Source organism: Epinephelus fuscoguttatus, linkage group LG14, assembly GCF_011397635.1.
Source record: "Epinephelus fuscoguttatus linkage group LG14, E.fuscoguttatus.final_Chr_v1".
In the NCBI taxonomy this organism is placed as follows: Eukaryota; Metazoa; Chordata; class Actinopteri; order Perciformes; family Serranidae; genus Epinephelus; species Epinephelus fuscoguttatus.
In genome coordinates, this window is record NC_064765.1 from 30,886,385 (window position 1) to 30,901,444 (window position 15,060).

General features: G+C 41.1%; 1 protein-coding gene across 2 annotated transcripts in view; it reads left to right on the forward strand.

Annotated features, from left to right (window-relative positions):
- Window positions 1-14,329, forward strand: part of fndc5a (fibronectin type III domain containing 5a) — a 48,445-nt gene extending 34,116 nt beyond the window's left edge. The window contains exons 5-7 of one of the 2 annotated variants that reach the window (XM_049597140.1): window positions 7,941-8,030; window positions 9,591-9,724; window positions 10,185-14,329. In XM_049597140.1, coding sequence (XP_049453097.1) covers window positions 7,941-8,030; window positions 9,591-9,724; window positions 10,185-10,244 — 284 coding nt within the window. In that variant the 3' untranslated portion in view covers window positions 10,245-14,329. Of the gene's footprint in view, window positions 1-7,940; window positions 8,031-9,590; window positions 9,733-10,184 lie in introns of those variants that run through there. The other variant, XM_049597141.1, reaches the window with a different exon arrangement.
- Window positions 14,330-15,060: the final 731 nt, after the last annotated feature.

The following is a 15,060-nucleotide window of genomic DNA, read 5'->3' on the forward strand; positions in this document are numbered from 1 at the left end:
AGATGTTTTTCAAGTCAACATTTTGTAATTCTGCAGAAAATCAGTGTCGTGACAATTCAGGATCCACAACAGCATCAAAATGAATGAAACAGCAATTTGTTTAAATTCACCAGGATATGTTGGGCTTTAAGACTATATTTTGCATTAATTGCCCTTTTTATTTTTTAACTCAGTAGACATAACACATAACACACAGGTGATCACAAATGATGATGCAGTATAACATTACCTGTTCATTACTGTGCAAACTGACGACAACAAAAGTGTCTGTTCAACAGTTATTGAAAAGGACTGCTACACCAATGAGACAAACAGAGAAAAATAGAGTTTGTCATTTACTGCAGATAATTGCACTGGGTAGAGAGTGTGGGAGACAGAGTCTCTCAGTCCGACCATTGTCTCGATATGACAGGCGAGCGTCCCTAGAAGAAAAGGGAGGTTTTAACCATCCTCGCTCGACTGCTCAGTCCTTCTGTTCTGCTGTATCACGCTGATCTCAGTGGAAAGAGCAAAGGATGAGCCTGAAATGCGGGATTATTCCATGTTTCATCTAATTTCCTCTTTCACAATGGGTTTAAGCTTCAGGAGATCAAAGGAAGTGAGAGAGATGGGCAAAAAACGCACAAAACAGGAAGAGGAGACGATGCATCAGACAAAGAAGAGGGGGGAACAGATAGCGACTGACACGGAGGAGAAAAAAGATGCCGGGAAATAAGAAATCCTGTAAATTCTACTGTTAGACAGTGTGTGTTTATACACATATGTACATGTTCACTAGCTCTGGGCAAGTTAAGTGCTGCACACAAGGCTCATTGGTGTCCTCAGATCTGATAAACAGAGAAACTTATTTTATCTAGCCCATAGGAAATCTCTCAAAAACAAGGATGGAGCAAAAGTTTCTCCTTTCTTCTGTCACAAAGGAGTTTCATATGTATGTCAAAACAGGGCTCTGTTAAAATACTGTGAGATCTCTCCATTGACGGCATCCCTCAGCTCTGCTGCATCCCATAGGATGAAAAATACTTGGCCACTTAAAAAGAATAGCTCAACAGTTTGGGAAATGCACTTATTCCCTTTTATTCCGACAGTAAGATGATAGGATGGATATCAGTCTCTGTGTGTTAAATACAGAGCTCAGCATGAAGACTTGAAGCAGTTTATTTGTCCGACAAGCAGGACTTTTACTGCTGCCTCTAAACACAGGGGTTATCTCTTTAGTATTGTTTTATGGGAATATAGGGACCTGAGGTGCAGTATACACTCAGCAATTAACATTACCCATAGTAGGTGTTCAAAAGACAGACACTGGTATCTTTAAACCCCATAAATGTATTCAGTTTATTCCTAGTGGAGTAAGAAACACTTCAGCATCATATAGAGAAACTGTGGGATGAACAGCTGATTTTAAATGAATCAAAAATTAACAAAATTTCTATGTATAAAAAGCATGAATTAAACAAAGTAAACATCCAAATTAAAAGAAAAACTTCCAGGTTGCTTTACAGTGATCTAAGAGGTGGAAGTACCCAGCTATTGTTCACCCAAAAACAAAGTTACGGCACATAAATCCCTCAAGAATTCTGTATGTCATCTGTATGAGACAAAGTTGCACTCTTTTGCATAGGGTTCTTATCAAGTTATGGACTCTCAAGAGACAGAATCAAAAATATATATTTTTCCTTTTACCTGTAGTGCTATTTATCAGTCTAGATTGTTTTGGTGTGAGTTGCCAAATGTTGGAGATATCGGCCATAGAAATGTCTGCCCTCTCTTCATCTGTAATGGAACTAGATGACACTTGGCCTGTGGTGTTCAAACTGCCAAAAGTACATTTGAAAAACTCATCAGCAATGTTTTTTTCGAGAAATTCAACCCTGTTACTCAAGATAATTGTTGTGAGCAATTTCATGTAGGAACAGTTTTATTTCTACTGAATTACACCCACCAATTAAAGCCACAGTGTGTAGGAATTTCTCCCATCTAACGCTGAAATCATATATTGCATTCAAACAGATGGCGCACTCTAGCGCCTCACTGTTTCAAACACGTATTGCAACAACTGTAGCCGCTGTGTACCAAAAAGCTATGATAACACTGATGAAACCATGTCATCCGATACTACATGGAGTATTCATTCAGGCTCCTACACAGACACACGCGACGCGAGTTGACAAACCCCCTCCTCACCATGCTGGCTGTGTTTACAACGTAGGACTGTTGGGGCGGATGTAAATTGAAACAAACCAATCACGTCTTGTCCTTTGACAACTGACAAGTGGCTCAACCTCACACACCTCATCCCTCTCCTCGCATTACTGCGCCGCTAACAGCTGTTCAGATGGAATCCTCCTCGCCAAGAAAGTGCAAAAGGGAATCAAAAAGGCAGCGTGACCGGCGAATTAAAAAAACAAGGGTCAGCATTGGGGTTGCCTTTCCCAGGTGGAGAGAGCTGCTGAAGGAGAAAGGTAATACAATCACAGGCCAGCGCTAACAGCGGCTAACAGCGGCTAACAGCGGCTAACAGCGGCTAACAGCGGCTAACAGCTAACAGCAGCGCTGGCCTCTGATTGCATTACCATTCTCCCTCAGCAGCTCTCGCTACCTGGGAAAGGCTACCCCGATGTGGGCCTTCGTTTTTTTAATTCGCCGGTCACGCTGCCTTTTCTATTCCGTTTTGCGCTTTCTTGGTGACAAGGATTCCGTCTCCCATGATGCTGCATATGCATGATCCTGCATTATGTTCAAAGAGTGGGAGTTTGTTTCAAATTTGCCAGGGTAGTAGCAAAGCACCTCTTGCTCCTCTCTTTCGGCTCCTCAGTCACGCAGTGCTGGCCTGGCTCTCAACGAAAACGTCGAAGGCGGTGCTGTATGTCCCTTGCTGGCGGGTGTATTCTAAGATGGCGAAACGTAATGGAACCCCACAGACGACTTGCACAATGTACAAACAAATCCGAAATTCTACTTTTACGAGAATAAGTCAGATTATTGGTGGAGGTAATAATACACCAGTGATGACATATTTATGAATGCAGACATCAATTTTTACCAATAAACAACTGAAAATGTTACACAATGTCCCTTTAAGCTAGCTAACATTAAAGCTCAGCTGAAGAGGATGCCAGGAGTAGATGCAAGCTTCCCTCTGCACTGTAATATGGTCAAATGAGAAAAAATGAGAATGATAAAACTGAAGCAACAGAGATGGAGATGTCCTGACATTTTGTCCCAACCTTAGGTCAAGCCCTTACTTTCCAAAACACTGAACTAATTCTTTAAAGATGCATTTAATGTCATGGAAGTCACAATCTTAAAACGGATAATTTTATGGCCAAATTGTTGCTGATACATGATTTGGTCTAGTAGCATATCATCAGCTCCAACAACATCATCACCCAGTGGTAATGTAGGTCTATGGGGTTATAATGATCTCCATCTCTAAGGGTGTCAGATTGAAGTATCAAAACTGAATATCAGATTATAAAAGTGACAAAGCAGCAACACAGTCATGCTGAAATCCTCAAAGTTATTTGAACTTTAAAGCTGTTCATTCATAAAATCTTGTCGAGCGAATGGTCAGCATGCATCAGAGGTGTTACAGCTGACCAGTTAGCCCCAGAGAGGCCGGCAGGCAACAGTGTCAGGCGCCTTGGGCTGTTGTGCTTTGATTAGTTAATACTGGCCAACGGAGGCCAATCGATTGGCAGAATTGCTTGTTACTGAAAGCTACTGGAGCGTGGGGTTCCTGCCACACTGGGCCCTCCAAATGTCACCCACTGCATCTAATAAAAGGATAGGAGCGCTCTCTATGCTACGGTGAATTTCAAGCCTCTGACTTCCACAACACTCAGCAGGACAAGAAGAAGTTACTACGTGTTGTTGCTTTGTTTGAGAAAGCTGCAGACTGCTGCAAACAGCGAGAAAACACGCGCGTCTCTCTTTGATATTTCTCCTGATGGTCATACGACTTCAAAGATGATGATGGAATTTAATTGAGGCTGGTGAGAATTGATCCTGAGTGCTGTGATTAACTTTTTTTGAATGCTTTATCTCTGCATCGTGCTCTGGTACGAGGGATCCCCAGCGGCCTAGATGAAGCTTGAACTGTTCTCTTCATCCTCTGCCTCTCTGTGATCTTTTGACTCCATCAGGCGCTCACAGAATCAGTCCTATTAGCGATCACACAAGATACATCTCTATAGCTGCTCCTGCACAAGCGTCTGGCTATGTTTATACAGCTCAAGATGCCTGCCTGTATGGAGTCAGTCTTTTGAAAATCGTCACTCCTTTTCTTGCTGCAGCCACCTGTGCTTCAGCTCCCTGTCATTACTTCACTGCACCTGTAATTTAAAACATAATGGCGACAAGAGAAGACTGGCTGACAAGTGCAGGTACTCCTTATGGATGTACAGAGTCTAGACTGAGATGTGAACGGGTAAAAGCACTCGATTCACAGAACATTCAGGGAATAAGACAGCTGTGAAATGGTGACACCAACCCTAAAAAAAATCTGTGCGAGGAAGTTCAAGATCTCAAGAGTAAGAATACAGATCTTGAACTGCAACTATGTCAAATAAAAGAGTACATCAGTGAAACCCCCAAATGGATAAAGTGACTGAGCAGTAAAGTTCAATCAGGTCTGCTCTGGTGCTACATGTGCACTGAGAACTTGGAAAGCAAAGACAGAGATGAATGTTGTCCTCTCAGGAACAGCAGGAAAAAAAAGACTTAAAGTTATGTTGGTGGTGAGGAGCCCCACTGAGGCGCCTCTGAAAATGGCAAGAATTGGGAAACGAACAGTAGTGAACTTTGCATTCAGTCCACAATGGTTGGTAGATACCAATACTACAGCACAGGCAAATGCAATAACTGTAAGTGGTCAAATGTTAAGGAAGTCATCAAACTATAATTATGAGAAAGGGTGGCCCTTAAAAAATACAACACACGATAAAAGTCAAAGACACACACAGTTTACAGATATCCACAGGAGTGTGTAGTGGATGGTATACCCTCTTTTTTCTCGCCCATCAGCCAAAGAGCCATCTGAATATATACCAGAGTGTACCTACTTCCTCCTAAATAACCTACCCATCTACTTATCTACACCACCTCATCAACTACACCACTGGATATCCAGAACATAAGACGGTATTTAAGGTTATGTGATGAGATATAAATAGCAGGTGCAGTGACAAAGTTAATGATCTAATTAAAAACAGGACCATGAAGTAGTTTGTCAGCCTGTTTATTAAACACTTAACAGCGTTCATAGTGTATTATTCAAGTTTGCAGAGATAGTAATGTCCCAGTTAATAAGCTGCCTGCAGACTGCTGTGCAAAAGTTACAGGGGAGGGCAATGGAGGAGGATTGAATCTATTTTCTCCCTCACATTAGCAGCGTTTGTTTTGGACGCTCCCTTTGACGTATTTCAAAATATAATACAGAGCAGTTACAACTTGTTTCACTATTACTTACTAAAGGAAGCAATGCATAGAGAATTTAAGATGGTGTCATCTCATTTAAACCTCAATATATTTATGGTAATAATCACTTTTACAAAAGCCACCAATGCGTCCATTAGAAGGGGAAGTAGCCATTGTCAAATTTATGACAAATTTTATAATACGTGGCTAGGTTTAGGAACAAAAAACATTTGATGGTTTGGCTAGTTATGATTAGGAAGAGATTGTGTTTTGGCTTAAGATGCCCAGGTTTGGGGCCACAGTCCCCACTGGTAATACAGCAATGGGTCGCTAAAAACACAACCATTTTTGTTTGTTGGTCTTGAACAGAGTTCTGCAGTTGACCAAAGCATCTCACCTGACCATCCACCATACCATACCAAATGTAATGTATTTGTGGTTTGCAGAAACGTACAGTGCCATCATTTTCTTCTGGTGACTGGGCTGATTTGACTTCGAAGGGAAAAATAAAGCCCTGAAACAGACTGTTGTTTCTCTGCTTGTGTTAAAGCACATCTCTATAACCCTCTCTGCACCTTAAAGCGAAGTTGCTCAACTTTTTTCCCTCGGAGGGCCGTGGGCCAAAAGCAAACACCTATTGTTCTGTTTTTTATTGTAAAGATGCAAAATAGTAGAATCCCAAGTTCCTTTATTGAAAAGCCTTTTGTCTGTGTGCCACCGTCTCTGCCTTACCATTTTTTTGCTTATCTCACTCAGACTGACTTCTTGTGCAAAGTGTCACTCTGCCAACCATGCTCAGATTATGAAAAAAAAAACTCCATCATGCATGAATTATGACTACCTCGGTCTAGATTTTTTTTAAATTTTGTTTTGTTTTGTTGAGTTTTTTCAAGGTGTTTTTCACGTCCCCTCAGGTTGACAGTATATATTTAAGTTTTCAGTGGAAGAAATATATACCAATGAAAAACTGTATATATTATGTGACTTTATAAGAATATATTTTTACTACTGTTAAACTAGTGTGTTCACATATTTTGTGCAATGCAAAAGCATTGAACATTGCTCCTGACTCCTCAGCCTCTTCCCTCCCTCCCTCATTCATTAAGCTTCTTACTCTTGACTCCTCAGCAACAACTGTATTACCCCTTTATTGTTACTTTGCATTGCTAAATCTTATTAACCTGCAGGGGTCTCCTATTGTTAAAGGACTGTCAAGATATTCCTGAGCTGCAAAACATTTCTTGTATGCCTTCAGCCATCTTGGTTTCAAGAGATTTGTGTTGCACCTACAACACCTGGCCAGTGGGGGGCAGCGTATGGCATTTATTGTTTTTATCAAAACCAATGGCTATACAATAAAATGGATTTTAAATAGCTCTTAAATAGTCCACTGTAGTGACCACCATGCATTAAAGGGTTTAATTAGGGATCCTATGTATTATGTTTTTTCTCCACTAGAAAAATCTGGCACTCCAAACTAAACCATATGGCAGTCCAACTTTGGCTTGCAGGCTTCACTTTGGGCAAGCAATTTTTTTTCTAAATTATTCATACAGGGGAAGGCTGAAATAAAATCTAAATTTGTGGTGAGGAAAAGTTTAAACATGCACCCCAACTCTCTCAAAAGTCTGACTGCTATCTCTGCAAAAATATAAACGACAGAACCCACCCCCTTTCATTGCCATACAGTTCCTTAATTACCAGAGGAAAAAATGAATATCAGAAGCTGTTTACCATTTGATATCTGAATGTTATATCAGCCGTGTCACCAATTCTGAAGTTATTCAAATTACAAACCTCTTCTCTGATCACAGCACCCTGATCTGTCAGCCGCTTGACGTCTGAGGAGACGGTTGATGCAAAGCTGCTCTATCACACACAGGATTTGTGTGCTCATTCTGTGATACAGCGAGTCTTATTACAACAGAGCTGTGCTGCATCAACACAGCGATGCCAACTTATTTGCCTCCAAGCTCAGTGTGCTTGAAGTGTCAGTCATTGGACTCAGTGAAAATCTTGATTTTATAGGAAACTGTTTTGCCGATATGTTGAATCATTCTGTTGTTCAAAGCCAATTAGCTCCTCGTCTTCCGAACAACTTGCCTCAAGGTTAGGAAACCTTAATGCAGAATGTGAGAGGCTGCGATGATGCAAAAACTGTATGACAGGTCATTGAGTGTAAAAGGGAAATTATCCAAACTTCAGGTCAGGAGAGGTCCTCTGAGTCAGCAAGACAGCAGACAATACTGTCACGCTAGCAGCATTAAAAAAAAAATTAATTTAAAAGTTGCTGATAATTATGAGCTCTGATGGAGATCAGCAGTAGTATGACCTTGTTTCTTTTACATTTGCACGGAGTGATAGGATGAATATGTGTCTGGAGCAAATCATTCAATTATCCATTTTAAATAATTGCTGCTTTCTCTTCTGTGTTTCAGTCATTATTCAGAATTTGACATTTTTAGTGACTCATAATCCACTAACACTCAGTTTAATATGTTGCCCCTTGACTCCTTCAGACGAAGTGACGATGGAAGAAGTGGGCCAAACCACCCAGCTGAGGGCGGGGGAGCTCATCATCATCGTGGTGGTACTTATCATGTGGGCAGGTGAGGACAAAAGTGTTAACTGAACCATAATTGCACAGTGAGCTTCACACAGCAGCATTCTCTGAAATGTCTCTTATAATTTCTCTTAACTTTCTAAGAGAAACAATAAGACAAGTCAACTCCAGATGTACCAAATGTTCTTAACCATCCAAATCTGCTCTTACCCAGGTGTGCTTAATGATGAATTCAATTAGATCATAAGTAATCTATTAGCATAGGTAACACCCCCTAAACTCTTTAAGAGGGCAGGTGTGGTGCTGTTTGCAAAGACTTTGACATATGCCCAGGGATTAGAGAAATGCCACTAAAAAAAGGCTATAGGAAGAATAATATTTGCAGCAGTGAAACAAACATACTGCTAAATAAACATAAGCAAAGTATATGTGGTTTTCCAGAGTGTCAGTACTGGAGTTAAGGAAAATCAAAACATCGGAAAATGGCAAAACATTTGTGATACTGTAAATAACCTGTCAGCAGCAGTGACGGAGGAAGTATTCAGATCCTTTACATGAGTAAAAACACTAATACTATACTGTTAAAATACTCCGTTACTGGTAAAGGCCCATTGAAAATGTTACTTAAATATGTGTTCCTGACTGTTCTTAAATACTTTTAATTAAGTATTAAAAGTAAAAGCCCTCAAAGTGGAGGAGCTGACACCATTAAATGTTCCTGCATGAAAAATAACTTAACTGTCAATTAATTTTCTAATCAATCGACCAAATAATGTGTAGCCTACATTTTCTCATCTATGGTGTTGAATAAAAAACTACAAGATGGAGAATCTCATCTTTACTGCAGTTTTTTTTCAAAAGGAAGACTTTTTACACATACTTCCATTAAAAAATGTTCTCAAGTTGTAATTATAGTAAAAAAAAATACACGCTTGCTCAACCTAAAAAACTTTTAGTTTATATATCTGATGTTTAAAATTCTGATGATAATAAGAATAATTGTGTAATACAGTGAACCTGCGATACTTTATGAAATGAAAATCTCATGCTGTTGCAACCCTACTGGTCTGCAAAGAGATACACTGTAAATGAAGCTATCACTGAAACAGTAATTCAGATCAATAGACAAGGTATAGTAGTATTTCTTTAGTTCACAAATGTAATAATCCAATCATTATAGTTACTCTAAAACACAATCTTAGTTTGATTGTATGAAATTCATGCATTTTTTGATGTTCCTCAAGTTTAAAACCTTAAGTCTTCGCACTTTGGACAATTTGTGTTCTGTGTAAACAAGTTTTTCTCTTTTCTCGGTAAGAATGCTCTCAACCACTCAGTAAATTTTCTCTTACCTAAGAAAAGAGCAAAAATAAGAAGACCACAGTGAATCCCAGAAATCAGTGGGTGCTAACAAAATAAGAACAAACCATGGATACTAACAAAGATAAGAAAATATTTGTTCATACACCTCCTGCATGAAGCCCACTGTTTCTGTTGTAACCTGACTCAAAATAACCAAAAATACAAAAGCAGGTGCATTAATGTGCATTAATGTGTATTTAACGAGAGCTGGCAGATCATGAACACACTCTGCGTCTCCTCCCAGGTGTGATCGCGCTCTTCTGTCGCCAGTACGACATCATCAAAGACAACGAGCCCAACAACAACAAGGACAAAGCCAAAAACTCCTCCGAGTGCAGCACTCCTGAACATCCAACAGGGGGGCTGTTGCGCAGTAAGGTATAACCCACCCCCCCCTCCTCCCCCCCGGGTGCCTCCCCCACAGCGGCGCCGGGCAGGTGAATGGTCCCGGCCACTTCTAGATTTTTTTCCACTGACACTTCATGCACTATCATAGTGTCATCAGAGCCTCGGCTTCAGGCGTAGGCTAAACGCTGCTTCAATATGGCACCATTATGTGCATGACTTTGCAACATTGAAAAAACAAACAAGTCATGGCTTCAAATAAGTTCTTTTTTGGTCAATGCACAGAGCGCCATACCATATCCATTTCCTGCCGTCAAACCAGTGCAGAAAACAAGTCAAAACAAATCTTTATCCCTTTCACACTCTCGCTATAAACATCAATAAAACATCCGAGAACAGAGGCATCCTCATGCTCATTGAAGAAGCTTATTGTGTGATTCCTGTGAGTCCTCCAGCCTTCTCATACCTGTCATCTTCCTCTTTCCTCCCACAGTTCCCCAAGAACAACAACAACAACAATAGGATGCCATCTGTCAACATCATTGAGGTGTGACTGCCAGGACGTCTTCTCTTTATCCAAAAGACTTTGTGTTCTCACAAACAAGCGGGCCCCTTTTAAGCCCATCTGCTTGTCAGGATGAGGCTGGGACTGTGGGCCCCTCGGTGGCGTTTACTCTCCTTTGGCACGGGGCCTGCCGCTGAAGCCAAGCTGCATGACTCCGGGGGTCAGGCACGACCTGGCCGGAGCTGGTCTGAGAGCAGGATCTGCAGCGGAGTGACTGTGGCGAGAGTTCAGAGGCTGCAGCGTGCTCAATAACTACTGTACCATGGGGCAGCAGAGATTAGGGCCAAATGGCTCCGGCGGTGGAGAGACTGCAGATAAACCAACCCCAGGGACCAAAGCCGATGAACAGAGCCAGAGACCTTTTCATTCTATCTCTCTCTCTCTCTCTCTCTCTCTCTCTCTCTCTGTCACCTCTTTCTTCTCACCATCTTTCAGTGCATTAGCAACAACCACAAACCTGGACATTTCCCATTACTGGGTGGCTCTGAGATGCATCCACTTTGTCGAAATCCTTATCCTTGCGCTCATCTTCGTCGCAACATCCTGTTTTTTACGCTTTCTGAATTGGAGGTAAACACCGTAGATCATTCAAGTGTATTATTGTAGTTTTACTTATTTTACTTTACTTTAACAAGGTGCCACCAGAGCAGTCCTGTTGTTCTGGTATCATTCTTTTTTGTTTTTCAAAGATCCTCCCTCGGGCAGAAGCTCCTGTGGGAAATGTTTTCATTCTGGCGAGCTCATTTTCCCCCCTCAGGGAATCCAGACTCCACCTGGCTAACTTCGGAGCCATTTCTTAGACGTGCTGTGATGACGCCAGAGCAGCTTAAGAGGGATCACTCGGCTCACTACCAGAGCTGAATCACTCGGTTTTGTCAGGAAAGACGAAACTCATTTACTTGCATCGACAGGCATGTCTGATCTGTACACATGTATACAGGATCGTGTAGAACAAGCCAGGTGTGGTATCATCTTGGCCACTTTTGCTTTTGTCCTCTTTCATGCTTTTATTATCAGAAATGTTACATTCCACGTCCAGGATGAGCCCTTTAGTATTCCCTTGTGTCTTTCTCTTTGATGGATTTCAAAGCATTCTGGGAAGGAAGGAAAGGTGCCATGATGGAGTGCATTCATCTAATTAATGAACTTTAAAAGGGGGCTGGACTCTATGGATGTCTATAGAGAAGCGGCCTCTGAAGAGATCCCTTATATCAGCAATAACAGGTGAAGCGTGGAAGCGAGGACTCAAACTCTGTAGCGTGTCCGTCCAAAAAACTCGACCTCCCAGCATGCAACGTTCAGACAGATGAACAAACTGCACATTGAACATGAGGGAATTAATCCTGAGGTGATCCCTCCACTGAACTTTCAGAGCAAAGTCTTTCAGCGCTGTTGTAAAAACTTTCTGATGGAAAGCATGGGGGGAAAAAAAAAATTTTTACAGGCCCAACATTCAACCCAGAGACTTCCTTATGACATCAACAGATGTCACCAAGACAGAAGGGCTTCTATCAAGACTTTTTCATGAATCAAAGTCAGCATTTGCATTGAAACTCCACGTCGAGGAGACGGAGAACACCGATAAGGGATCAGCTGTTGCCATACGGTTCTGTACACTGTAAGGGAATTTGTTTTAAGCAAACAGTGTATTTGAGAGCTGATCCAAACTCAGTAGTACTGCCTTAAAATAACTGTATCTTATGATTTATCTAATAAGACGAAAGGCCCTGTATCTCACATTTGTGTCACATTCATTAGCTTTCACATGATATTTAAACGTGTGTGCAAAGTTAAAGGAAACATTATAGATGTAGATGGAGCTGAGGTAAGTTTGAAAATCTGGAAGAAACGGTCGCCACAGAATGTGTAAATACATTTTATATTTCATTCTTGTTTGGTGGTGTCAGCTCAGAGGGCCTTTAATGAAATATGACTAATGTTGGAAAATGTAAAGACTCATAATGTAAAAGGGTACTGCTACTGGTGAAGATGTAGGCGATTTATTTAGTTGGAGTCCTGTCATTATTGAGCCCTTTCATAGCACTCCTCTACTTTTATGTATTTCTATTACATTATGTCATTGCGCTGTTTATGTGCAATGAAAAAAGACTCTTTGACGAGGGAAATGATGAAAAGATACTTTAAATAATCATCCAAACATAATGTTTGAGAGCCTTTTAGTGGCTGATGGGCAGAATGATAAACACATCAGCTCTTGTCTTGCATGGGCTCCATCTCATTCTGCGCGGTCACTTATTGTAAACACAGACAAATAGACAGGTGCACACAAACACAACAGGTCAAAACTCCCTTAGCCTTGAGTGTGGGGGGAGAGACAGAGGCAGAGAAGGTGGTTAAGAGAGAGCAATGAAGGTTACAGTTGAATGGAGTGGGTAGAATGATAACTACTTCAACGGCAAGTCTCTGTCACGTCCCACCTTCCTCTCCCTCCGCTTCCACTCTTAATAAGAGTTTCATCGAAAACTTCTGCGGCTGAAGGTTGAATCCATTTTTTCCCCAGGAACAGTGCACTCGGTAGCAGGCTCTCCAATCGATAGGCATCCATCCACACAGTAACGGATAATGATGATTGTCTCCCTGGATGGTTTCTTTGAACTGGGGCCATGTCTTAAGTGTGCCAACGATATATTTCTAAACGACATTCCCTGTAGGGGAACCTTTTTTTAAAAAAAAATTATATATATATACTTCCCTCCTCTTTTGTTGCTTGAATGGGTAAAACTTCAGCTAGCAACATAAGAGGTTTAAAACTGTCAGAAGTTCAGCTAGGAATAAGGTCTTCCTTATTTGAGTCACAAGTCTAGGGACAGAGAGTGTGGTATCATGCTGTACAGAAAGCCCCTTAAGGCAAATTTGTGATATTGGACTATATAAAAAGAATTGACAGCTGAATAAAAAGTGATACTCCTCTAGGTTGCCGCTGTAAATACTGTACTCCTTATTACCAATTTAAATGCAGGGCTATTATATACATCCACTTTTGTGGTAGGTTGTTGCCCAACTTCACTGTTCAAGAACAGCGTGACATTTTTGCCGAGAGTGAGATGGGAAGACTGATACCCCTCTACAGACATGAGTGGTATCGATCTTCCCATCCAACACCTGGCACGAAAGCATATTTCCCAAAATGTCAAACTATTCCTTTTAGGGTTGCAGCTTCTGCATACAAGCGATGTGTTTGAGTGAGCTCCCCTGCACAGATAATTCAGCAGCCTCAGCCTGATGGTACACAGCTGTAGTAGTGTGTTTATGTCAAACTACGACACAGAGGTCTTACATATGGGTAAATCTGGTATCTAATTAGTCCGCACATTTCATACCTGGTGGTGGAGTGCAGTGAAGTTTGCTCAGTCAGTCACACACGGACCTAAATGTTCCTACTAAAGACACAAACTGGATTCGAGTTATTTATAGCTGTGAGGACATCCAGCCACTGTTAGTGTTTCTGGTTGGAGCAGGTGAAGTATAGATCTGTCAACCACAGGCGAAAAATCTTTTTCCTTAATCACTTTCGACAAACGGTGACTAAGAACTCAACATTCCACTTGAGCCCTGCGGTGGCAAACCACTCTTTTCTTAACAACACAGTGAGGACTTCCCTTCAGTGTGATGTGTTCTCATTGCTACTGTATGTATGATACAATGCCTGAAATATACTGTATGCTTGGTAGCAGTAATGGGACTACTTTGTGATGACATGACAGGGCAGTGAAGAGGCACTGGATTTTTCACAACTTACACAGTGTGTATTTTGTCCACAAACATGCCTGGAAACTGAAACGCATGGTTGTGATATGACAGAGAAGTTGGACTATTTCATTATGGGTTCTTGAAATATAGGTACGAGATCTTCAAAGAAGCATGGTTTAGAAAATTGAACTGCTTTATTAGTGCTATCATGTTTATATTCATTGTATGAAGTGTACAGGAGTCATTGCTTAATGAGGGCTAGCATGGTTTAACTATTATGCACAAGGTTACACGACTTCAATTATGAAGAATATGGTGTATGCTTACTTGTGTATGCTTCAATAAAATAAAAAATATCTAATGTTTTCCACAAAGTCTGTGTTTGAGCTTAATTGTGAAGAACATTAAGTAGTGACGTAAAAACAGTAAAGATGAGATTGTGTCAACCTTGCTGGACCAAAAAAAGTCTGTGTGGTGACATGTTTTTTTAAGAAACTCTTTTACAGAACCGAGGAAGACAAGCTTATTCTTTAGTGAATAATACATGTGAAGCCCAGGCATCAACTGTCACAGTTTTCTCCGTCAAAAAAATGCACACAGAGCTACAATTGGCCATGTTACTGTGACTGGGGAGGACTGGAGTTTTGCCTGAAAAAGACATTAATTCTCCTGAAAAACATGGTTCCAGGCGACTACATTTACTGTCGAGTCAGCAGCTTGTGTAAGAAAATGTGCTTGAATTTGTAATGACTTCGAAATCAATGAGACTTAAACAGCAAAACACAACAAATCACTTGGATCTTAGTCAAGTCCCACATTAGATTATGTGTATCTTTGCATCAATACATGAGCAATTGGCTTGACTGAGCAGCCAAAAGGAGGCTGTGGGATTTTGTAGCTGACATACATGACTTGTATCTCTCAGTTTTCAGCTCTGCACTGTTTTGACAAAACCCAACACAGCCGCAGAGGAACTGTGAGGCATGAACACAAACCGCTTCCTCACTGCCGAGATCCTGCTCATGCATCTGGAGGGGCAAAACATTGTTGGAAGGTATAGAGAGGTGGTGTGGCTGCTCTGCTGCGCACGTGC